Here is a 25,570-nt window from a genome sequence, read left to right as displayed (position 1 = left end):
TGTAAGAACAAGCTAGGCCTAATGGCAATAAAGGGAGAAATCAATTAAATTCACTTAATTTGTCTTGGATCATGCTTGCATGTGTTAATCCTGAACTATTTTATCACTTTATAATTATGTTTAATCTCAAGTATTTGCATGAAACACCTATGTTACTCCAGCATGCTCAACACTGAAGGACATTTATTACCTTTTCCATATAAGGTCATTACAGATGAATCCAGGATTTGTTTAAAGCTTTCTTCTGGAATACAACATGTTTATCGACCCTCAGTCACAGTACCTTTTAATAATGATAGCCTTCATGTCAAGTTAAAGAATTAGGAAGCAGGATCATCTGGGGCAAACAGTGAGGTATCATCATCTTGTAGCTGAGAATGGAGGTATAGAGATGAGATACTGTTTGATAGCAGGCATTAAACATTTGAGAACAAAAACGTTTCATTAAAATCAAATTGCCAGTCACTCATTTAAATCAGAAAAGTTCCTCATCCATTTTACAGCTGGTTTGCCGGTGTTGGTATGGTTTCAGCTTTAGTGAGCCTGCTACAAATCCTAATAATGTCACAATGAGAGAGAAAAAATTCCTTTATTTGCCTTTTTTGAGCAAACATGAATTTCTAAATTGAACTTTTTTTTGCATGTAAAATTGAGGCAAGAATTTCTGCAGATGTGACATTTCAAATTGAAGTATTCTAACACATTTGGAAGCTTTGTATATAAAAAAAAGCTTGCCAGTTTTAGAAAAGGTAATTATAGATGAGCAACTTTTGAGTAAACTCTTAACAGCATTGTTTCTGGTTATGGCTGCATTTATAGTCAGTGGCAGCGTAGAGGGGAAGCTGTGTTTGTGCGCGCTCAACATTGGAGCATTTGCCTAACTCTGATCTCCATTAAGAGACTGTCCTTTTATTTCCTGCATATACCCAATCTCAGAGCTTTTTTAGTTTTGTGGCAGATGGCTATTTAAGGCACAGATGATGTCCATAAAATAGAACAAAAACAACTTGTGGTTTGCAACTATTTAAAACATGAAAGTGAATCAAGAGTTACACAGCCTTTACTTAAGGTAAAAACAATGACTGCAGATGCTGGAAACCAGATTCTGGATTAGTGGTGCTGGAAGAGCACAGCAGTTCAGGCGCCTGATGTCACCAATGCAACTACTTGTGCAGATGGATCACGTTGAGCCTATTTAATGGGGACACTTTATTTCTCGAGTCAGGAAGAAGCACTTCATTCTGTGGTCGTACTTAATATTTGAATGATTCCAGAATTTGAGTTTCTAACGCTCTATCAGAAAATCCATAATTTCCATTCTCTTGAGTTTGGGAAAAGTCCTGATGTTATTCCTAATCTTTTATTAGTTTGAACCTGAGCCCTTCTGTTGCACTCATAATCAAAGTGAAATTCCAAAATTATTTGAGCTATATGCAATTCACTTTCAAAGTTTGGAGATTCTTGGATGACAAGTATATGTAAAATTAACTGTTTGCAAACACCAGAACTCTGTAGATGTGCACACTTGCTGTTCATTACACTTAGAGGTTGTACACAGTTTAATCAAGGTTTCTGTATCATCTTGGTAATGAGCTATAAAACCATAGCAGTCATTTAACATGTAAAGCACATTAGGATTGATCTGGCCCCCTACTTTTGTCTAGAAATAGAGATGTTAATGTCACTATGCCTGATGTCACTATGCCTGATGTCACTATGCCTGATGTCACTATGCCTGATGTCACTATGCCTGATGTCACTATGCCTGATGTCACTATGCCTGATGTCACTATGCCTGATGCTTGGCAACTTCCCACTGCGTGAAACCCCAACATTTACTTAACAGCAGTTTGATTTATTTAGGTTCAGCGACATGGTCTTACTTTAGTAGTTGGTCATTTAAATCCTATAATTAATGCTTTTTGTTCTTTGGGAGAATAAAAGTTGTGCTAGTGTCATTGCACTAGTAACCAGAGGTTCAAAACTCTGTGGCAGCTGATGAAATTTTAAATTCCGTTAAAATCTGCGATGGTCAACATTAAACTCTCATTATTTGCATGTAAACCCATCTAGTTGACTGTCCTTTTAAGAAAGGCAATCTGCCTTTCTCAATCTGGCCTACATGTGATTGCAAAGTGATTGACTCTAAGATGCCCTTTGGTTTGGCAAGGCCACAGTTCAAATGCAATTAGGGGCTGATGACAAATGCTGGTCTTGTTATTGATGCCTGTATCCGTGAAAGAATAAACAAAACATCATAACTGATTCACATGTGAGCAATACTGTAGAAGATCCACAAACTGGCAGAATATTTTGTGTTCAAAGCCATGATTAACAAACATCTCAAGAAATGTCAAGAAATATACATAAATTTGTATATTTTCATAATCATCAGCTTGTGATATTTAAGTCTATTCAGTTTTGGCTTTTTGGCTAATGATGGTATGAAAATTTTGATTTGAGAATGTTTTGCCCCATTTTATTTATCTTTTACTCCCTCTTAACTGTTGCAAGATATTTTCGGTTGTGGATATTTACAATTGAATCACACAGGCAAAGTTAACTTGCCTAACTTTCCAGCCACAATTGGGCTGAATCTGGCCATATGCAAACCTGAGCTCCTAATGGATGCTCATTTGAAGTCTAAACTCAATATCTTGTCCAGTTGATTATTGCAGAAGTCGAGCGTTTTTCTTTAAATTGAATGCTTTGTGGCATAGGGTGTTTGTGTAGGTAAGCAAATGTGTACTTCCTTTACTTAAAACCATTCATCCATTAAAGGGCCCGGGTATTAAAATCTGATTATGGGAATCAAGATTTAATTGCCTATTTTTATCTTAACATTACACTGTGCTTCATAAAATAGAAAAAGCATCCTGTCTGTTTTCATGGGTTGTTTTGCCAGCACTTTGTTAATTGCAGAATCTGAAGTCCTCTGTCTCAACTTCAAGCTCACAAGCATTTCTATTTCCGTGTCCTGATTAGACTTAAACATGTATTTTCTCATCAAGTTCTTTGTGTCCCTTTGACTTTGTCCCTTATAATTCGCTGCTAGATAATGAGGTATCACTTCCTGTAGCTATGAATCTTGAGCCGTTTCCTGAATAAGGATCATGCTGGCATGGTCTAGTAGACGAGATTCATTACATTCCATAAGTTTATTAACGACTGTCATTTTAAACCTGTACAAAATCACCTTGATTTAAATCACATTGCCTGCAACTTGTTTGAAGAAGGAAGATCATACATTCCAAACCTGGCATTCTCCACTTTTATTTCAGATATTGTTCAGGTAATCCCACCCAGGCACACCATGGATTAGATACACTGTCCCTACTATGGCTCAGCAATGTGCCTTGTCTTACACAGAAAATCTGCTGCTTTGGTTCCACTTTGCATCTCAAATGTCTAAGTTAACAGTGGAGAGGTTAACCATGTTTGAAATATATTCAGATATATATGTTTATAGATTAAATTTCTAAAGTCCTCATTTTCTTTGTGAATGTCTCTGATGTGGATCAAGGTGTGTACCTTCCTTATATTCCTTTTAACTGTACATTAACTTACAAAATTATTAACAGTGAAATTGTAATGTACATCCATCGTCATTAACTAATCTATTAATTAAGCCATTAGTGAGCTTGGTAATTCTTTATTTTGCCAAAGATGGTACATAGTTTTATCGATACGACAGAGATAGTAGTTATGTGTCACAACTAATATTACTTGGATTATTCTGTTGCACCTGTGTCTAATATGTGTTTTCCCATGATAGATTTACAAGATTCTTCTACTAAATTTAAAAAAAAGGGCAGTCAATCAGTTGGAAAATGTTAAATATGAGCTTTTTATAATTACTGTCATTATTGCTGTTCTTTAAACACTGTGGCCTGAATTTCTCAATGGGATTGTTTGCCTTCTCAGCACAGTAATTTTCAGCCGATAATCAGCCAAACAGGTACAAAACAACAAGGGAACGTGAGCACTGATTATGTGATCCTTTATGTTACTTTAAAAACAAATACATGAGAATCATCCATGGTGTTTAGATTGAATTAATCCTCAAAGTGAACTTCCAGTGATTGTATCCATTTTCTCTAAAGTAGAGGTTTTTGGCACAGGAGTGGTAACAAGCATGTTTTTAATATATGCCAACGTGGCTTTGTGGTGCTTTTTTTCCCTGAAGTTCGTTCTCATAAGTTTAAAATTGGCAGATAATTCACTAGTTAAAATATTACTTTTTTATAATAACCCCATTTTCAGTTATATTTATAGAACTACACCAGATAGCCACTTTTGGAAAGATCTCAATATGTTCTAAAATGTTGCTGAATCAATCATGGAATCATAGAGATGTACAGCACGGAAACAGACCCTTCAGTCCAACTCGTCCGTGCTGACCAGATATCCCAACCCCGTTCTAGTCCCATCTGCCAGCACCTGGCCCACATCCCTCCAAACCCTTCCTGTTCATGGACCCATCCAGATGCCTTTTAATTGTTGCAATTGTACTAGCCTCCACCACTTCCTCTGGCAGCCCATTCCACACACGCACCACCCTCTGAGTGAAAACGTTGCCCCTTAAGTCTCTTTTATATCTTTCCCCTCTCACCCTAAAATTCTGCCCTCTAGTTCTGGACTCCCCACCCCAGGGAAAAGACCTTGTCTATTTACCCTATAAATGCTCCTTATCATTTTATAAACCTCTATAAGATCACCCCTTGCCTCCAACGCTCCAAGGAAAACAGCTCCACCCTATTCAACCTCTCCCTATAACTCAAATCCTCCAACCCTGGCAACATCCTTGTAAATCTTTTCTGAGCCATTTTAAGTTTCATAACATCCTTCCGATTGGAAGGAGACCAGAATTGCATGCAATATTCCAAAAGTGGCCAAACCAATGTCCTATACAACCGCAACACAATCTCCCAACTCCTATACTCAATAGTCTGACCAATAAAGGGAAGCATAACAAATGCCTTCTTCACTATCCTATCTACCTGCGACTCCACTTTCAAGGTGCTATGAACCTGCACTCCAAGGTCTCTTTGTTCAGCAACACTCCCGAGGACCTTACCATTAAGTACATACGTCCTGCCCTGATTTGCCTTCCCAAAATGCAGCATCTCGCATTTATCTAAATCAAACTCCATCTGCTACTTCTCAGTCCATTGGCCCATTTGATTAGGATCCCATTGTAATCTGAGGTAACCCTCTTCGCTGTCCACTGCACCTCCAATTTGATATCATCTGCAAACTTACTAAGTGTACCTCCTATCTTCATATCCAACTCATTTATATCAATGGTGAAAAGCAGTGGACCCAGCATCGATCCTTGTGGCACTCCACTGGTCACAGGTCTGCAGTCTGAAAACAACCCTCCACCACCACCCTCTGTCTTCTACATTTGAGCCAGCTCTGTATCCCAATGGCTAATTATCCCTGTATTCTATGAGATCTAACCTTGCTAACCGGTCTCCCATGGGGAACCTTGTCAAATGCCTCACTGAAGTCCATATAGGTCCTGTCTAATGCTCTGCCCTCCTCATCCTCTTTATTGCTTTTTCAAAAAAACTCAGTCAATTTTGTGAGTCACGATTTCCCATGCACAAAGCCATGTTGTCTATCTCTAATCAATTCTTGCCTTTCCAAATACATGTACGTCCTGTTCCTCAGGATTCCCTCCAACAACTTGCCCACCACCGATGTCAGGCTCATTGGTCTCTAGTTCCCTGGCTTGTCCTTACCACCTTTCTTAAACAGTGGCACCACGCTAGCCAACCTTCAGTCTTCCTGCACCTCTATTGATGACATAAATATCTCAGCAAGGGGCCCAGCAGTCACTTCCCTAACTTCCCACAGAGTTCTCGGGTACACCTGATCAGGTCCTGGGAATTTATGCATTTCAAGGCATCCAGCACTTCCTCCTCTGTAATATGGACGTTTTTCAAGATACCACCATCTACTTCCCTACATTCTATACCTTCCATGTCCTTTTCCACAGTAAACATCGATGCAAAATACTTGTTTAGTATCTCCCCCATCTCCTGCGGCTCCACACAAAGGCCACCTTACTGATTTTTGAGGGGCCCTGTTCTCTCCCTAGTTCCCTTTTGTCTGTAATATGTTTGTAAAAACCTTTTGGATTCTCCTTAATCCTTTTTGCCAAAGCTATCTCATGTCCCCTTTTTGCCCTCCTGATTTCCATGTGAAATATACTCCTACTGCCTCTATACTCTTCTAAGGATTCACCCAATCTATCCTGTCTATACCTGACTAGGAGAAAGTGAGGACTGCAGATGCTGGGGATCAGAGCTTAAAAATGTGTTGCTGGAAAAGCGCAGGAGGTCAGGCAGCATCAAAGGAGAAGCATAAGCCTTTCTTCAGGAATGAGAAGGGTGTGCCAAGCAGGCTAAGATAAAAGGTAGGGAGGTGGGACTTGGGGAAGGAGGTTAAGGTGAGGGTGATAGGCCGGAGTAGGGGTGGGGGCGGAGAGGTCGGGAAGAAGATTGCAGGTCAAGAAGGTGGAGCTGTGTCTGAGGGTTGGGACTGAGAAAAGGTGGGGAGAGGGGAAATGAGGAAGCTGGAGAAATCTGCATTCATCCCTTGTGGTTGGAGGGTTCCTAGGTGGAGATGAGGCGCTCTTCCTCCAGGCGTCGTGTTGCTATGGTCTGGTGATGGAGGAGGCTAAGGGCCTGCATGTCCTTGGCGGAGTGGGAGGGGGAGTTAAAGTGTTGAGCCACGGGGCGGTTGGGTTGGTTGGTGCGGGTGTCCCAGAGGTGTTCTCTGAAACGTTCCACAAGTAGGCGGCCTGTCTCCCCAATGTATAGGAGGCCACATCGGGTGCAGTGAATACAGTAAAGGATCCCCATGGGGCCTTGGAGGGAAGTGGGGGGGAGGTGTAGGAGCAAGTTTTGCGTTTTTTGCGGTTGCAGGGGAAGGTGCCGGGAGTGGAGATTGGGTTGTGGATCTGACAAGGGAGTCGCGGATGGAGTGGTCTTTCTGGAACGCTGATAGGGGTGGAGAGGGAAATATACCCTTGGTGGTGGGGTCTGTTTGGAGGTGGCGGAAAAGACGAAGGATGATCCGATGTATCTGGAGGTTGGTGGGGTGGTAGGTGAGGACTAGTGGGGTTCTGTCCTGGTGGCGATTAGAGGGGCGGGGTTCAAGGGCGGAGGAGCCCCTCCCCCCACCTTTTCTCAGTCCCAACCCTCAGACTCAGCACCGCCTTCTTGACCTGCAATCTTCTTCCCGACCTCTCTGCCCCCACCTCCTCTCCGGCCTATCACCCTCACCTTAACCTCCTTCCACCTATCGTATTCCCAGTGCCCCTCCCCCAAGTCCCTCCTCCCTGCCTTTTATCTTAGCCTGCTTGGCACACCCTCCTCATTCCTGAAGAAAGGCTTATGCCCGAAATGTTGATTCTCCTGCTCGTTGGATGCTGCCTGACCTGCAGGGCTTCTCCAGCAACACATTCTTAAGCTCTGATCCCCAGCATCTGCAGTCCTCACTCTCTCCTAGTTGATTTTAACCTACTGCCAATTCTCTTGCAAGGATGCCTTCCTTGAAGAAGCTCTCCTCCTCCCTCTACAAGAATATCAGTGAGCCCCTCTCTCACTGCACCCCCCAGGTCATCTCATCTGCCCTTGAAGCTCTTCAGCCACGTCCTCAAACACTCCACTGCATCTCCTCCACTCCCTGCTCCTCCGCCCTTGAACCCCTCCCCTCCAATCGCCAACAGGACAGAATCCCACTTGTCCTCACCTACCACCCCACCAACCTCCAGATATATCGGATCATCCTTCGTCATTTCTGCCACCTCCAAACGAACCCCACCACCAAGGATATATTTCCCTCCCCACCCCTATCAGCGTTCCGGAAAGACCACTCCCTCTGTGACTCCCTTGTCAGATCCACACCCCCCACCAACCCAACCTCCACTCCCGGCACCTTCCCCTGCAACTGCAAAAAATGCAAAACTTGCGCCCGCACCTCACCCTTCACTTCCCTCCAAGGCCCCAAGAAATCCTTCAATATCCATCAGAAATTCACCTGCACCTCCACACACATCATTTACTGCATCCGCTGCACCCGATGTGGCCTCCTATACATTGGGGAGACAGGCCGCTTACTGCGCAACGTTTCAGAGAACTCCTCTGGGACACCTGCACCAACCAACCCAACCACCTGTGGCTGAACACTTTAACTCCCCCTCCCACTCCGCCAAGGACATGCAGGTCCTTGGCTGCCTCCATCGCCAGACCATGGCAACACAACTCCTGGAGGAAGTGTGCCTCATCTTCCGCCTAGGAACCCCCCCAACCACAAGGTATGAATGCAGATTTCCCCAGTTTCATCATTCCGCCCCCCCCCCCCCCCCCGCTCCCCCCTTTTCTCAGTCCCAACCCTCAGACTCAGCACCGCCTTCTTGACCTATAATCTTCTTCCTGACCTCTCCGCCCCCCACTCCTTCTCCGGCCTACCACCCTCACCTTAACCTCCTTCCACCTATCGTATTCCCAGTGCCCCTCCCCCCTACCTTTTATCTTAGCCTGCTTGGCACACCCTCCTCATTCCTGAAGAAGGGCTTATGCGCGAAACGTCGATTCTCCTGCTCCTTGGATGCTGCCTGACCTGCTGCGCTCGTCTATACCTGGCATATGCTTCCTTCTTTTTCTTAACCAAACCCTAAATTTCTTTCGTCATCGAGCATTTCCTATACCTACCAGCCTTTCCTTTCACCCTGACAGGAATATACTTTCTCTGGACTCTCATTATCTCATTTCTGAAGGCTTCCCATTTTCCCGCAGTCCCTTTACCCCGCTCCCCCACTCAGTTTTTGAAAGTTCTTGCCTAATACCATCAAAATTAGCCTTACTTCAATTTAGAACTTCAGCTTTTAGATCTGGTCTATCCATTTTCATTACTATTTTAAAACTAAGAGAATTATGGTCGCTGGCCCCAAACTACTCCCCCACTGCCACCTCAGTCACCTGCCCTGCCTTATTTTCCAAGAGTAGGTCAAGTTTTGCACCTTCTCTAGTAGGTACGTTCTCATACTGAATCAGAAAATTTTCTTGTACACAATTCCTCCCCATCTAAACCTTTAACTCGGTGGTAGTCCCAGTCCATGTTTGGAAAGTTAAAATCCCCTACTATAACCACCCTTTTTTCTTACAGATAACAGATCTCCTTACAAATTTGTTTCTCAATTTCCCACTGACTATTAGGAGGTCTGTAATACAATCCCAATAAGGTGATCATCCCTTTCTTATTTCTCAGTTCCACTGAAATAGCTTCCCTGGATGCATTTCCGGGAATATCCTCCCTCAGTACAGCTGTAATGCTGTCCCTTATCAAAAATGCCACTCCCCCTCCTCCTCTCTTGCCTCCCTTTCTATCCTTCCTGTACCATATGTATCCTGGAACATTAAGCTGCCAGTCCTGTCCATCCCTGAGCCACATTTCAGTAATTGCTATGATATCCCAGTCCCATGTTCTTAACCACGCCCTGAGTTCATCTGCCTTCCCTGTTAGGCCTCTTGCATTGAAATAAATGTAGCTTAATTTATTAGTCCTATCTTGTTCTCTGCTTTGTCACAGCCTGCTCTGACTGTTTGACTCTTTTCTCAATTGTACCAGTCTCAGATTGATCTCTTTCCTCACTATCTCCCTGGATCCAACCTCCCCACCTTACTAGTTTAAATCCTCCTGAGCAGCTCTAGCAAATCTCACTGCCAGTGTATTAGTCCCCTTCCAATTCATGTGCAATCCGTCCTTCTTGTACAGATCACTTCTACCCCAGAAGAGATTCCAGTGATCCAAAAATGTGAATCCTTCTCCCATACGCCAGCTCCTCAGCCATGCATTCATCTGCTCTATCCTCCTATTCCTGCCCTCACTAGCTCATAGCACCGAGAGTAATCCAGATAGAACTACTCCCAAGGACCTCCTTTTTAAAATTCCTGCGTTTTTCTCCATATTGTCCCTTCAGAATCTCATCCTTTACCCCTTCCTATGTCGTTGGTTCCAATGTGGGTCATTATTGTGTTGATTTGTGGCAGATTTTACATTTGGCAGTTATATGAATGAGGCTTAATAGACATCTGAGCATGACACGGGTAATCTTTATTGTAGTTTGCACCTGGATCACTGATGCATCTCAAAGTGGAAACTCTTGGACAGCATTGGGAAAGGGATTGTTTTATTGGTTGAAGTAATGTGAAGTGTGAAATGTTAAAGTTGTGTTTTATAAGGGTTTCTGTTTATTTTTGTCAAGTACTTAATCTTTCTTTCTCTACTCACCATCTCCCCTCCATCTCCCAACCCTCTGCTCTCCCACTGTCTTGCTGTGTCACTTTCTGTCTTTTCTCTCCTGTGTCTCCATGTGTGGCTCGGTCTTGTACTTATTCTTGCTCTCTCTTGCGTGCTGTCTTGCTCATGTGCTCATTTTCGCATTGTCACGTGTTTGTGTTTGTGAATGCTCGTGTTTGCTCTCTTATGTGCTGCTTGCATGTACTCTCTTCCATACTCTCTCTCTTTTTTTCCCTATCCCTACACTTTTTGGGTTTAGGTTCTGATTTCTCACAATTTGAAGAAATTGACCAAACAGACATTTCCTGAACACTGTTCCCTGTGTAAAGAGGTTCTACCGTTTACGGATCGACGCAAAGCTATCTGCTCCAACGGGCACATTTGGCACAGGTAGGCACAGCCAGCTGCTAGAGACACAGGATCTATCCCATAAGGGTGATCCAATAACCCCTGCACCATGTGCTTTTGTTACTCATGTATTTTCTGGAGTTGAAATGTGCAGTTTCATTGTAACACTGTCAGCCAGATTTGCAGTTCTGCCTTATGATAACTCCATTCTCTCGTATGTGCTGATTGGACTACACTTGTAAAGGAGAAAGTGAGGACTGCAGATGCTGGAGATCAGAGCTGAAAATGTGTTGCTGGAAAAGCGCAGCAGGTCAGGCAGCATCCAAGGAGCAGGAGATTCGATGTTTCAGACATGAGCCCTTCCTGACCTGCTGTGCTTTTCCAGCAACACATTTTCTACACTTATAAAGGACTAGTGATTTCTTGATATTTTTTGTTCCCCCTCCACTGGAGAGTTAATGTTTAATTGTCCCTTGTTACTAGCATTGCAACTTAAAAACTAGACTTATTAACATCATGAAATTTTTTAAGAAAACCCACTTAGAGAATTTGGTGAGCTGCTGCACTATTGCAGCATTGCTTCAGACAAGTTACTGACTTACTGCACTGCCCTCTGCGATCCCACGAGATGCTTCTTGACCCTATTTGACCTGAACTACCCACAATCCAAATTATCTGACCGAAATATCCATAATTCAGTACTGGAATGTGGAAAATAGTGTTTAGGTCGCTGAAGCTAGAATTTCTGAGCTAGTTATAACACTTAAGTGAACTTAAACCAAGCATAAGATTTTCCTGATCATTTATACTATTATTATACTTAGGATATTTCCTCCTTCAGACCAACAATAACTTCTGAAAGATAATTAATCAATTTTAATCAGTTTTACAATATGATGATAGAACAGATTACCATTTTTTTGATAAATATTTTCATAGAAATTGAGCTCTATTCCTACAATTTCTTAGCATCCAACTGAATGTTCTCAGCATTTGAATATATCTCATGAGTTAACCCAACACTATTGCAGCTGAGGTTTTGGAATTGCACACTTCTGCCTCTAAATTAGAATTTTAAACCAATGCATTTGGACAAGGCTATGTAGATTGTTTCAGTCGTTGGCTTAAGAAGGTGGTGGTGATCTTCCTGAGGTGCAGCACTTGAACTGATGGTGCTCCCAAGATGGATTCTAGGAATTTGACCCAATGAGATTAATTGTATAAGTTCTGTCCTGATTTACCTTTCTAAGATGCAGCACTATATTTATCTACATTAGACTCCATCTACCACTCCTCAGCCCATTGGCCAATCTAATCAAGATCCTGTTGTAATCTGAATTTTGATCAGATGCGTCAATGGGCTGAGGAGTGACAGATGGAGTTTAATTTTGCTAAATGTGAAGTGCTGCATTTTGGAAAGGCAAATGAGGACAGGACTTATACACTTAACGGTGAGGTCCTGGGGAGTGTTGCTCTCAAAGAGACCTTGGAGTGCAGGTTCACAGTTCCTTGAAAGTGGAGTCCCAGGTAGATAGTGAAGATTTGGAGATGCCGGTGTTGGCTTGGGGTGTACAAAGTTAAAAATCATACAACAGCAGGGTATAATCCAACAGGTTTAATTGGAAGCACACTAGCTTTCGGAGTGACGGTCCTTCATCAGGTGATAGTGGAAGACTCGATCATAACACAGAATTTATAGCAAAAATTTACAGTGTGATGTAACTGAAATTATACATTGAAAAATTGATTGTCTTTCAAGCCTTTCATCTGTTAGAATACAGTGATAGTTTCACTTCTTTCATATGTAAATCACAAAACCTTTTTTTTAAAAGTTGCATTCTCAGGTTAGCTGTTAACAATGGTGATAGCTAGACAATATGTTGAAGGTGTTAGCCCCCTGTGTTCTGTCTATGCCATGATGTTTAGATTGATTCTAATCTAAAAAGTGAGATAACAGAGTCTTACATAAATTTATGCAGTTTTTGAGCTCCGAGTTCTACATGAATGCATGCAGCTTTTGAGCAAAATACAATGTAACGCTGCAAGTACAAATTCACCCCACAAAATATATGTGTGCATGTGGGTCTTTGTGTGTGTGCCGGTTGTGAGTGTGAGAAAATGTGTGTGTGTGTTTGTGCACATGCACGCAGTGAATGCAGAGTATCTTAAGTCTGTGAGGGGGTGCATGTATGAGTGTGTCTCTCTATAAGGGTGTGTGTGTGTGTGTGTGTGTGTGTGTGTGTGTGTGTGTGTATATAGTGAAATGGTGATCACTTGTAATGTGACATGAACCCAAGGTCCCGGTTGAGGCCCTCCCTGTGGGTACCGAACTTAGCTATCAGCCTCTGCTCGGCCACTTTTCTCTGCTGCCTGTCCCGAAGTCCACCTTGGAAGATGGTCACCCGAAGGTCCGAGGCTGAATGTCCTGGACCACTAAAGTGTTCCCCAACTGGGAGGGAACCTTCCTGCCTGTTGATTGTTGTGCGGTGCCCATTCATCCGTTGTCGTAGCCTTTGCTCGGTTTCCCCAATGTACCATGCCTCCGGGCATCCTTGCCTGCAACGTATAAGATAGACAACGTTGGCTGAGTCACATGAGTACCTGCCATGTACAAGGTGGGAGGTGTCCCCATGTGTAATGGTGGCATCTATGTCCACAATCTGACACGTCTTGCAGCGCCTACCGTGACAGGGTTGTATGGAGTTGTCCTGAGAGCCGGGCAGTTTGATCTGTTTGAGGTTTGGCGGTTGTTTAAAGGCAAGTAGTGGAGGTGTGGGGAAGGTCTTGGTGAGGTGCTCATCCCCATTGATAATGTGTTGCAGGTCACGAAGAACATGGCGTAATTTTTCAGCTCCTGGGAAGTACTGAACAACGAAGGGTACCCTGTCAGTTGCAGCACGTGTCTGTCTCCTGAGGAGGTCATTACAGTTCCTTGCTGTGGCACATCGGAACTGGCGGTCGATGAGTTGAGCATCGTATCCCGTTCTTGTGAGGGCATCCTTGAGTACTTCCAGGTGTCCATCACGTTCCTCCTCATCTGAGCAGATCCGGTGTATGCGTAGGGCTTGTCCATAGGGGATGGCTGTTTTAATATGTTTTGGGTGGAAGCTGGAGAAGTGTAACATTGTGAGGTTGTCTGTGGGTTTGCGGTAGAGTGTGGTGTTGAAGTGCCCATCCTTGGTGGAGACGCATATGTCCAAGAATGAGACAGATAGTCGAGAGTAGTCCATGGTGAGTTTGATGGTGGGATGAAACTTGTTGATGTCACTGTGTAGTTTTATCAGTGACTCCTCGCCATGGGTCCAGAGGAAGAAAATGTTGTCAATGTACCTGGTGTCTAATGCTGGTTGGAGATCCTGCATAGAGAAGAAGTCTTGTTTGAACCTGTGCATAAAAATGTTGGCACATTAGGGTGCAAATTTGGTCCCCATGGCTGTTCCATGTGTCTGGATGAAGAACTGGTTGTCAAAGGTGAAGACGTTGTGATCGAGGATAAAGCAGATGAGCTGTAGGATGGTGTTTGGAGACTGGCACTTGTTGGTGTTGAGTACTGAGGCTGTTGCCACGATGCCATCCTTGTGGGAGATGCTGGTGTAGAGTGCAGAAACGTCCACTGTGACGAGGAATGTTCCCGGTTCGACTGGTCCGTGGGTGCTGAGTTTCTGTAAGAAATCCGTAGTGTTGTGACAGGTTTTATGATTTACACATGAAAGCAGTGAAACTATCACTGTATTCTAACAGATGAAAGGCTTAACAGACGATCAATTTTTCAATGTATAATTTCAGTTACATCACACTGTAAATTTTTGCTATAAATTCTGTGTTACGATCGAGCCCTCCACTATCACCTGATGAAGGAACGTTGCTCTGAAAGCTAGTGTGCTTCCAATTAAACCTGTTGGACTATAACCTGGTGTTTTGTGATTTTTAACTTTGTAGATAGTGAAGAAGGTGTTTGGTATGCTTTCCTTTTTTGGTCAGTGCATTGAGTATAGGAGTTGGGATGTTGTGTTGTGGCTGTAGTTAGGCCACTTTTGGAATACTGCTTGCAATTCTGGTCTCCCTGCTGTAGGAAAGATGTTGTGAAACTTGAAAAGTTTGAGAAAAGATTTGCAAGGATTTTGCCACGGTTTTGAAGGTTTGAGCACTGAGGGAGAGGCTGAAATGGCTGAGGCTATTTTCCCTGGAATGTCAGAGGCTGAGGGGTGACCTTACAGGGCTTTATAAAATCATGAGGGGACTTGCACAAGGTACATAGACAAGGTCTTTTCCCTGGGGTGGGGGAGTCCAGAACTAAAGGGCATAGTTTAGGGTGATAGGGGAAAGATTTAAGAGGCCTCAGGGGCAACGTTCTCATACAGAGATGGTGCGTATGTGGAATGAGCTGCCAGAGGGAAGTGGTGGAGGCTGGTATAATTGCAACATTTAAAAGGCAACTGGGTGTGTATATGAATAGGAAGGGTTTACAGGGATAAGGGCCAAGTGCTGGTAAATGGAACTAGATTAATTTAGGATATCTGGTCGGCATGGATGAGTTTGAGTGCAGGGTCTGTTTCCGTGCTGTACAGCTCTATGACTTCGATAGTGAAGTGAAATGTTCCGGTCAGGGTGACATTACTTGATGAGGGATTAGGAGCTGGTTTTAAAGTAATTTTGAGTTGCTAAAGTCTGGAGTTTGTATAATGCACTCAGATTGGTGACGTAAAATGGATATTGAGTCCAGTGGTTACGTCTCCCATAAACTATTAAGTCCATGATGCTGCTGAACATCTTGCGTTGCCACTGCAGCCATCTGTGTAAAAGGTCCTGCTCCTGAGACATGAATATGCAATTTATAGCTGGTGCTTTAGTGCAACACTGAAGGCACTTTTTCTTTTCAGATGAGATGTTAAACTGAGATCTTGTTTGCTTTCCGAGTAGCTGGAACAGAGTTAAAGGTATAATCAGTGTAATTGTCATACTTGTCAAGGACAATCTTGATGATATAACTTCTGATTTACAGATGTGTTCTGACGTATCATGCGTGTCAGAGTCTGACCTATCGCAGATGTCTGCTACAAGACAGCATCGCTCGACAGCACTTACCCTCAGGTGAGCTACTTGTAAAGAAAATTTCAAAACCTTCAACAGACCTGAACATTTTTTTGAATGTTACAATGTAGATCCATGAGTTTGAACTTTGTTTCTGGATGTCCGTTCACAGTTGACCAGAGAAATCTTGTGACGTAAATGAATTTTAAGATAAAGAAGTGGTAATGCTATTCTTGTTGCATGAAAACCGATGCATTGCAGTTAGAAATAGAATTTCTGTCATGTATTTCAGTCTCCAATGTATGAATGAACTACAGCCAGAAAGAAAAAGCATACATTAATTTAACAGCTTTCACTATATTCTAAGATGGGGCGGCACGGTGGCACAGTGGTTAGCACTGCAACCTCACAGCGCCTGAGACCCGGGTTCAATTCCCGCCTCAGGCGACTGACTGTGTGGAGTTTGCACGTTCTCCCCGTGTCTGCGTGGGTTTCCTCCGGGTGCTCCGGTTTCCTCCCACAGTCCAAAGATGTGCGGGTCAGGTGAATTGGCCATGCTAAATTACACCGTAGTGTTAGGTAAGAGGTAAATGTAGGGGTATGGGTGGGTTGCGCTTCGGCGGGTTGGTGTGGACTTGTTGGGCCGAAGGGCCTGTTTCCACACTGTAAGTAATCTAATCTAAAAAAAAGATGCATTGCACATAATGAATTACAGTGACTGTTGACAGCTCCTGACAACTTTGCCTGTAAGCCCTTCCTATTGTTCTATTTAATTACCTTTACAACCATTAATCTACTATTGGCAGTCTTGTTTAGGAAGAAAGAATAAAAGGATTTGCCTTTATATAGTGCCTTTCAAGACCTCAGCACATCCCAAAGCAATTTATAGCCAGTTCAGGGCGTTTTGAAGCACAGTCGCTGTTGCAGTGTGTGAAATTAAACAATCAGTCCGCAAACAGCAATGTAATAATGATAAAAAATTCTTCTCTAGTAAGAAATGAAACAATTTGAAGCAAACTGGGTCTTCAATTGGTAACTAATATATAATTTTAATGCTGCAATTCCCCACGTGGCAAGCCGTAAGATGTTCTTTTCACTCCTGGGTTCCAGAGGGAAAATGATGCATCTCAATAATGTAGTACTTTGGTAGCACAAGTTCAAAGGTACCACCCACAACTTGCAAACTGTATCCCTGCTACTTGGGGAATGCTATGGACTTCTGACAAAAGAACAGAATGGGGAAAAGAATTTGTACATTTTTAACTTCAATTTCACAGAAGTTATAAAAATCTGGAGTTTTTTTTGTTAAAAGCTTAACTCTTTAGACAAAACAAATAAAAAAGCAAGAAAACGAGGATAAATTATATACCCAATACTTCAGCTAGAAAATCTTGAATTTTAATATGATACAAAGAAACTTCAGGTCCTGGAATCCAGAGTAGACAAACAGGGTGGCACGGTGGTACAGTGGTTAGCACTGCTGCCTCACAGCACCAGGGACCTGGGTTCAATTCCCACCTCAGGCGACTGACTGTGTGGAGTTTGCACGTTCTCCCCATGTCTGCGTGGGTTTCCTCCGGGTGCTCCAGTTTCCTCCCACAGTCCAAAGATGTGCGGGTCAGGTGAATTGGCCATGCTAAATTGCCCGTAGTGTTAGGTAAGGGGTATATGTAGGGGTATGGGTGGGTTGCGCTTTGGCGGGTTGGTGTGGACTTGTTGGGCCGAAGGGTCTGTTTCCACACTGTAAGTAATCTAATCTAATCTAATCTAAAAAAGGAGGCTGGAAGAGCACAGCAAGCCAGGCAGGATCGGAGTTAGAGACGTTGATGTTTTGGGTTTAACCCTTCTTCAGCACTAGATGTGGGGGTAGGTGGAGCTATGGATGAAGGGGCGGATGGGGAGAATAGCAGAATGGTGAACACGGGTAGTGGGTACGATCTGGTTGGTCGATGGGAGGGATGAGTCTGGTTGGAAACTGGAAGTCAGAAGGTGGAATGGAAAGGAGGAGGTGGAGCTGGAAAGACCACCACATCCAGTTGTGAAGAAGGATTATACTTGAAATGTTGAATTTTAAGATGGCCATATTCACAATTTGGATTCTTATATAAGTGCAATTTCATGCTGAACAATTAAATTACAACGATCTGTTTAGTCATTGACTGCCCAGCCTAGAGAGTAAATTTGGGAGATTTTTACTTACTGGCTGTTATCTTTGAAAGTAAAAATCACAATGTTATAAACAGGCCTACTGTGAGTTGCTAGTCTGCCGAAGATAGAAATGTGCAGCTAAACATTCTTTAGCTAAACATATGGCTATCGGGTGGCATGGTGTCTCAGTGGTTAGCACTGCTGCTTCACAGTGCCTGGGACCCAGGTTTGATTCCATTCTTGGGCGACTGTCTGTGTGGAGTTTGCACATTCTCCCTGTGTCTGTGTGGGTTTTCTGAGTGTTCCGGTTTCCTATCATAGTCCAAAGATGTGCAGGTTAGATGAACTGGCCAGGCTGCGTTGGCCAGGCTAAATTGCCCATAATATTAGGTGCATTTGTCAGAGGGAAATGGGTCTGGGTGGGTTACTCTTCGGAGGGTCATTGTGGACTTGTTGGGCCAAATGGCCTGTTTCCACACTGTAGGGAATATATCTATCTAAATGGGATTGACCTTTCTTATTCAGGTCAACTTTTGATGCAGTTGTATTTTTTAATGTATGAAGAAGTGAGTGTGACTGTACTCAGCTCCAAGAGTGCATTCTAATTTTGGCAATGTTATTTGATGGTACATCCACATGTTTGTATTCTGAATAGCAAGAACATCCAGTTGCAAATAAATCTTGAATTGTCTGACAGATGAGATTCTGCAAATTTCCACATTATTGTTAAAAAGCAAATGGAAAAATGTTAATGCAGTGCATTTAATAAATAAACCAGTGATTCACAACATTTGTGCATTCCCACTGCATGTGAGCTCTTTTATATCAAGATTTTTTTTACTGAAGACCTGAATTAATGCATGTACTGTCCAATATTCCTTGTCCATACACTACACCAATCAATTTTGTTAATTGTACTGCTTGAATGAGAAATATTCTGACTGTGGTAATTTCAGGTAGGTAAACATGTTATAACCTAGATTCAATATTCATCAGTCTTTGAATACCAAAACCAGATTTCACTCGACTTTAACATTTATTTAGTGGTTTGATGCTTCATTTTAAATTACCTTTTATTGAACATGTGTTTCTCACATTCCAGACCCTGACTGGATAAAGCGCCTGCTGCAGAGTCCATGTACGTACTGTGACTCTCCTCTCTTCTGACAAGCATTCAAGCCATTGGACAAAGAACAGGATATATCTGTATCTTAAGTTTAGCATTGGGAAGATGAGGCTTAAGATATTTACTCCTCTGTTAGGGGGGTATTGTGTTTATTGAATGGTGGCATTGTCTTATAATTGGAGACATTCAAAGATGCAGCTTTGTGTTCTGTGAAACACTAAAGGAAAACCTGGAGGATTCTTAGCACCTTCTCACCAACATCATGATCATGACTTGCAAGGGCAAGAGGAAATGAATGTAAATTATTATTTCAGTCTGAGAATAAGAGTGCAGAAGATGGTCAACATGAAAGTGCAGGAAAAATGGGGAAACTCTCTTCAAAATGGAGTTAGGTTTGAACAGATGATGTTCATGCCCGCCTAGATCAAGTTTTCATTTGATGAATTCAAGTAACTGTCTAAAAATTAACCCATGTCACAATCTTCTGATAAACACTTGCTTACTTTTGCATTTGCAAAGCCAGTTAAACAAGACTAAGGTTGCCTGTGGGAACAATGTGAAAATGAAATTTTATATTACTTTGCCTTTAGAGGTTTTGAGTAACGTGTGATTTGTGTCATATATCCAGAGTGGCTAGGGTACTTTAGACCTTTTTCAATGTAATGTCTCCTGATCCCAGATGAATGCCAAAAATATCAGGCCTGCAATGAAATTAAAGTCCAAAAATGTGGGGTGCAGAATGGAGTGGGAAGCATGGAGTTTGTACTAGAGTTCAGCAAGTAGCAGCCATAATGTAAAATGTCCCTGTATTTAAAATTTAGGCTGGGAAAAATGAAATGCGCTAACATGCTACTGGCCTTCAGTCAATTGATATCAGTCATCGAGGTTGGTTGGTAACTAGTTTTGGACTGTCACTTAGACTTTCTCTATTTTTTTTTGTTTTAATGTATGTTTTCAATTTTTAAAGCTTTGTTTAAATTTTGTTTAACGACTACAACTATTGCGTACATTTGTGAACGCAACTTAAAACGTGATAAACTACTTTTTTGTACAATAAGAATTGTTTTCTCAATAAATCTGTTACTGTTTGGATAAAATATACCATCTTGTGAAATATAAGTGAAAATGTCTTTGGCACTTTTTTTAAGTATGGCACAGGCTATTAAGTTGCAGTTTCATTAATTTACATCAGTTTAGTGGCAGCTTGCTTGGATCTTATGTCATCTCATTTCAAACAGTAAAACACAATTCATATAGCCATTCCTTTCAGAAGGTCAAAGATTTGAGCATTTTTTTTGTCACTATCATATGCCTGTAGCAACCATGGGCTTCTAAAGCCAATATCATGCAATTGGATAACTTCACCTTTCTCACCTGGTTGGTCCTGCAACTCTGATCATAGCCAACAGCTAAATACTGTTAATTGAGGAAAAACCTTTAGTCACTTAACCAAAAGAATGTAAGCTTTTCTTTTTAAAGAGAAAACGTTTGGGCAGACTCTATTGTTGGAAAGCACGTTTCTCCATAAGGCAAAATTAGTCCAATTAAGCTTCCAGACAAAAGCTTCAACCAATCATTCTTAATCATTCATGGAACATTAAAGATACTGGATATATTTATTGCCCATCCCTAATTTCCCTTGAAGGTAGCAGTCATCTGCTGCCTTGAAGTGCTGCGGTCTTTGGTTTGTGGAAAGTTCCCAAATTTTGACCCAGCAACAGTGGTAAAGCTCTAAGGCAGAACCTGCATCCGCTCTAATTTCTCCAGCTGCTGGAGATCTGGAGTCACTGGTAGGCCAAACCAATGTGTGGATGGCATCCATTTTATTTGGAATTTGAAACTGGAAAATTGGAGTTTGGATTATTAGTTTTATTTGCAATTTAAAGAAACAATGGAACTCTGTGGTCACTAATTGTTTATACACGTAATTAGTTTAAAAAGTTGAATCCTATGAGACACACTGGTACCCAGGGACTCTATTGGTGGGGGTGGGGATAAAAAGTAACTGCCCAACAGCAACGCACGAATAAGTTGTAAGTGGCAGATTGTCACAGAACAGAGACGTTGGAGAATTGTCGCGATGCAGACCTCCAAAGCCTGCAAGCAAGATAGATTACAAAAGGCACTGCTAACTCCAGTCCAACCTGAGCAATGCTGCAGCTGACAACACCGTATCATTGCGAAAAAAAAACAAACTGAGAAAATCACTTCAATCAATCCCTTTTGTGGTTTGAAATCTGATCCACGGATTTTGTTCCTTTATTGCTATATTTTTCACCCACAATATTTCTGGGGAAAAATGTTTGTTTCATTTGCCCTGTCTGTCCTTTGTGTGAATGAATGTGTTTGGATTTAAAGGACGTATAATATAAGTTTGCATTTTAGTAATTAATCTTTATTGCCACCATATAAATGTTTTGCATTCTTTTTCATTGATGAAAGCTGATGTGAGTTTCTTTTGTCGTAGGTAGTGGTTACAGTCCGGTTTTAACCAAGCTAGAGATTGTTTGGTCATATTGCACACTTGTGATGACTTATGGAGTAATGGAGCTTAATTTTCAGCACAGTATTCCCACCAGGGTCAATGCACCAGATGGCAGATTTCCTTCTCCAAAGAACATTAATGGACCAATTTTTTAAAATGACAATCGACAATGATTTCATGATTGCCATTAGACTAACTTTCAATTCCAGATTTTACTGAATTCGAATGTTGCTATCAATATAGTAGAACTTGAACCCTTGACTCCAAACATTATTGAGTCGCTGGATTACTGTGACGTCGCCACCACACAACTACCTTCCCTTATCATATTAATCTGTATAAAATAGAAAACTGAATTTATTACTTTTTTAGATCAACAAAATGAAACAAAATTCACTTTGTGTAAACTTTAGTGTAAATTGTGTAGAACTGCATGTACTTGATTCCCATAGAGAGAATCTCAAACAGTCAATAACAGTTGACCCTGAAACGGCAGAAGGAGCTCTTTACAAGATTTCAATTCTCAATGAATGGTCAAAGGAGCCTTCTTCCTCTGGGCTGAATTGGTTTGGTTACAGGATATGAAAAAGAATTGACTTCAGATGGTCATGTTTTGGATGTAGGTTTGCTCAGTGAGCTGGAAGGTTCACTTCCAGACGTTTCGTCATCCTACAAGGTAACCTCTTCAGTGGGCCTCCAGGCGAAGCACTGCTGTTGATTTATGCTTTCTATTTATATGTTTGGGTTTCTTTGGGTTGGTGATATCATTTCCTGTTCTTTTTCTTAGGGGTTGGTAGATGGGGTGGTCGATGTGTTGTTGATAGAGTTCTGGTTGGAATGCCATGCTTCTAGGAATTCTCGTGCATATCTCTGTCTTGTCCTAAGATGGATGTGTTGTCCCAGTCGAAATGATGTCCTTCCTTATCTGTATGTAAGGATAGTAGTGAGAGAGGGTCATGTCGTTTTGTGGCTAGTTTTTTTTTAGATTAGATTAGACTTACAGTGTGGAAACAGGCCCTTCGGCCCAACAAGTCCACACCGACCCGCCGAAGCGCAACCCACCCATACCCCTACATTTACCCCTTACCTAACACTACGGGCAATTTAGCTTGGCCAATTCACCTGACCCGCACATCTTTGGACTGTGGGAGGAAACCGGAGCACCCGGAGGAAACCCACGCAGACACGGGGAGAACGTGCAAACTCCACACAGTCAGTCGCCTGAGTCGGGAATTGAACCCGGGTCTCAGGCGCTGTGAGGCAGCAGTGCTAACCACTGTGCCACCGTGCCGCCCATTCTGCCTGTTTGTCCAATATAGTGTTTGTTATAGTCCTTGCATTTTTGTAAATTACATTTCTCTATGTAAACAACAAGCAAAACTAATGTCATTTATAAAATACTGTGCAAGGACTGTAACAAATGCTAAATTGGACAAACAGGCAGAAAACTAGCCACCAAGATACATGAACATCAACTAGCCACAAAACGATAGGTCCCCCTCTCACTAGTATCCTTACATTCAGATAAAGAAGGGCACCACGTTGACTGGGATAACACATCCAACCTAGGACAAGCCAAACAGACACGCACGAGAATTCCTAGAAGCATAGAGTTCCGGTTGGAATGCTATCAACAAACAGATCAAGTTAGACCCCATCTACCACCCCGAGAAAAGGAAATAACAACATCACCAACCCAAAGAAACCCAAATATATAAATAGAAAGCAGGAATCAGCAGCAGTGCTTTGCCCAGAGGCCCACTGGAGATGTTACCTAGTAGGGTGACGGAATGTCGAAATGAACCTTCCAGCTCAGTGAGCAAACCTACATCCAGAACCTCAACCTGAGCTACAAATCTTCTCAAAACTCGCTATGGTCATGTTTCAAACTGATTAAACCAATGGGACGTGTGGCTACAGGAAAACTCTGCAAGTTCCTTGTGGGTGTTCTAGAGTCCTGGACCTGGCTGAGAAATCTTTGACCCTTTGCAACTCCAGCAAAAAGCTGAGATTTATAATGCCATTGTTCTGGGCATTTTGCATTTGGGGTTAATTCTAACCTGTGCTAACGCTTTGCTTCAGTACTTCCTAAAGGTTTTAGAAAGAGTAATTTATAAGTAAAAGTTCTCACCTTGCACTTCCAACTGAGCACAATAATAGTATAGCATTGGTGCAAATTATTCATATTTTCTTTCAAAGAATCACAACATACTCAAAACCAAATACTCTAATGTTAGTCTGCCCTGTAGTAAGCTCTAATAAAGACCATGATTGTGATTGTTCACCCAATGCCTTTCCACCTTTTATCAATGTTTTAAAACAACATCTGGTATGAATCTGTACTGAAGACAATAAATGCTGGAGATCACAGCAGGTCAGACAGGATCCATGAAGGCAGAACAAGCTAACATTTTGAGTTCCTACATCTGGTATGAATCTGTTTTCAGGGTTTAAAAAAATTGGAAAATCAGAGGATTCTCTGCAAAGTTTTTCACTGACAATCCAGAAAGATTTTCTTCATCCTGTTCTTTATTTGCAATTTCCCAACCCCTATTGTGATTTGGTGGTTCAAATACATAAAATTAACAATTACGTTCATTATAGTTTATTAGAAAAATCTTTAATTGCATTTTTTATCTAATGTCAATGTAATTCATTTTTGGTAGTAGGATAACTTTTAATCCTTTTATTCTAGTCACAATGATGTCTCAAATTAGAATTTGTTTAATTGACCCCTAAATTAGATCATTTTAGAAATTACAAAAAAAGTCTGCACAAACCACAGTGTCTCCTCATTGCCAGTTTTATAAAATAAAATTCTCCGTAGAAAGGTATGGATACAGGTAGCAAATGTTCCAGGCTTGATTTTTCAATCTGAGAGATTCAAGCCAGGGCAGTGGTAAACTACAGCTGGCCTCCGATAGGATTATCAACTAGATTTTTATCTTCAGCTCACTATCGTTTCACCTGTGTTGGAAGCAATAGTGTGAAGTTACTACTGCCATGCCAATTTTACTTGGATAGCCAACTGACACTCATTATTAAAGTTCACACATCAACAGTAGTCACTTGGGTGAGAGTGGAGTGTGTTCTAATGATTGTACAACTTTTCCCAAACCAGGAGGTGAAGCCAGCAACAAGGGAGAACACTCACCAGAAATATTAATTCAGCAATATAATTTTATTTGGCTGGAGGGGAAAATAAATAATAGTTATTTGGCCATGCAATAAATGTGTTGGCATCTCCAGCTACACCATATTTTAACCAAGAAAACTCCTTGATACTAGAAGAGTGCTATAATCTTTCATCAGTAACGTGGTAAATTTCACAAGTTGAATTGCATCAGCAAATCACATATGCAAGGTGAGTTCAGTACACAGTACCAAAAGAAATCTGATGGTTTCACAATGTTAGAAACATCATTACTCAAAAAAACTATTGCATTTGACCGTTGCAGGTTGTACTTGTCTGATCAGAGATGACGACATCAACATTTAAAATGTAAATGCTTTTTTAGATCTTAACACTGCTTTCATGTTTGATTGCATCATTTACTCTTAATGAATTGGTTGCTTAAGAGGGATGATTAAGTTGGCAGTTCCATTGGAAAAAAATCCACTTTGTTCTGAAGCCTCATTGATACTTTATTTTCACACATTTGCATATAAAACCATCGAAAGAATATTTTGAATCCTATTGGAGGATTTTTTTATTCAGTGCATTATACCTGCTGACTTTATGATAGTGTGATAGAATAGAATACAATTACAAATGACAGAAAAAGAGACCATTTTTGTCTTTGTAGGCAATGGCACAGTAGTTGAGACTACATATTTAAATGAGTGCATAATAACATATCAATAGGAGCAAGTCATTTGGCCCATTGAGGCTGCTCCACCATTCTTGAGTCATGGTTGATCTATCTCACTATCATAAGTCTTAATTCCTTTCATATCCAATATGCATTGGTTTTCCTTTTGACTATATCCAACACTGAGCTTCTTCAGACATTTGGGGTAGAAAATTCCAAAGATTCAAAACTCTCTCTTTGAATAATATTCTGTTAATTTCAATTCAAAATGGCTGACTCCTTATTTTAAGATTGTGACCTTCAGAT

The 25,570-nt window shown here is 41.7% G+C and overlaps 1 protein-coding gene across 2 annotated transcripts in view; it reads left to right on the top strand.

Moving 5' to 3' along the window:
• gtf3c4 (general transcription factor IIIC, polypeptide 4) overlaps positions 1–20,044 on the top strand; it is a 30,849-nt gene extending 10,805 nt beyond the window's left edge. For both annotated transcript variants that reach the window (XM_060841101.1, XM_060841102.1), the window contains exons 3-5: positions 10,574–10,704; positions 15,665–15,753; positions 18,944–20,044. In XM_060841101.1, coding sequence (XP_060697084.1) covers positions 10,574–10,704; positions 15,665–15,753; positions 18,944–19,008 — 285 coding nt within the window. In that variant the 3' untranslated portion in view covers positions 19,009–20,044. The remainder of the gene's footprint in view (positions 1–10,573; positions 10,705–15,664; positions 15,754–18,943) is intronic.
• Positions 20,045–25,570: the final 5,526 nt, after the last annotated feature.

The sequence above is a fragment of the Hemiscyllium ocellatum genome, chromosome 21 (genome assembly GCF_020745735.1).
Source record: "Hemiscyllium ocellatum isolate sHemOce1 chromosome 21, sHemOce1.pat.X.cur, whole genome shotgun sequence".
In the NCBI taxonomy this organism is placed as follows: Eukaryota; Metazoa; Chordata; class Chondrichthyes; order Orectolobiformes; family Hemiscylliidae; genus Hemiscyllium; species Hemiscyllium ocellatum.
The sequence above is the reverse complement of the archived record's forward strand: the minus strand, read 5'-3'. Positions and strand labels throughout refer to the sequence as shown.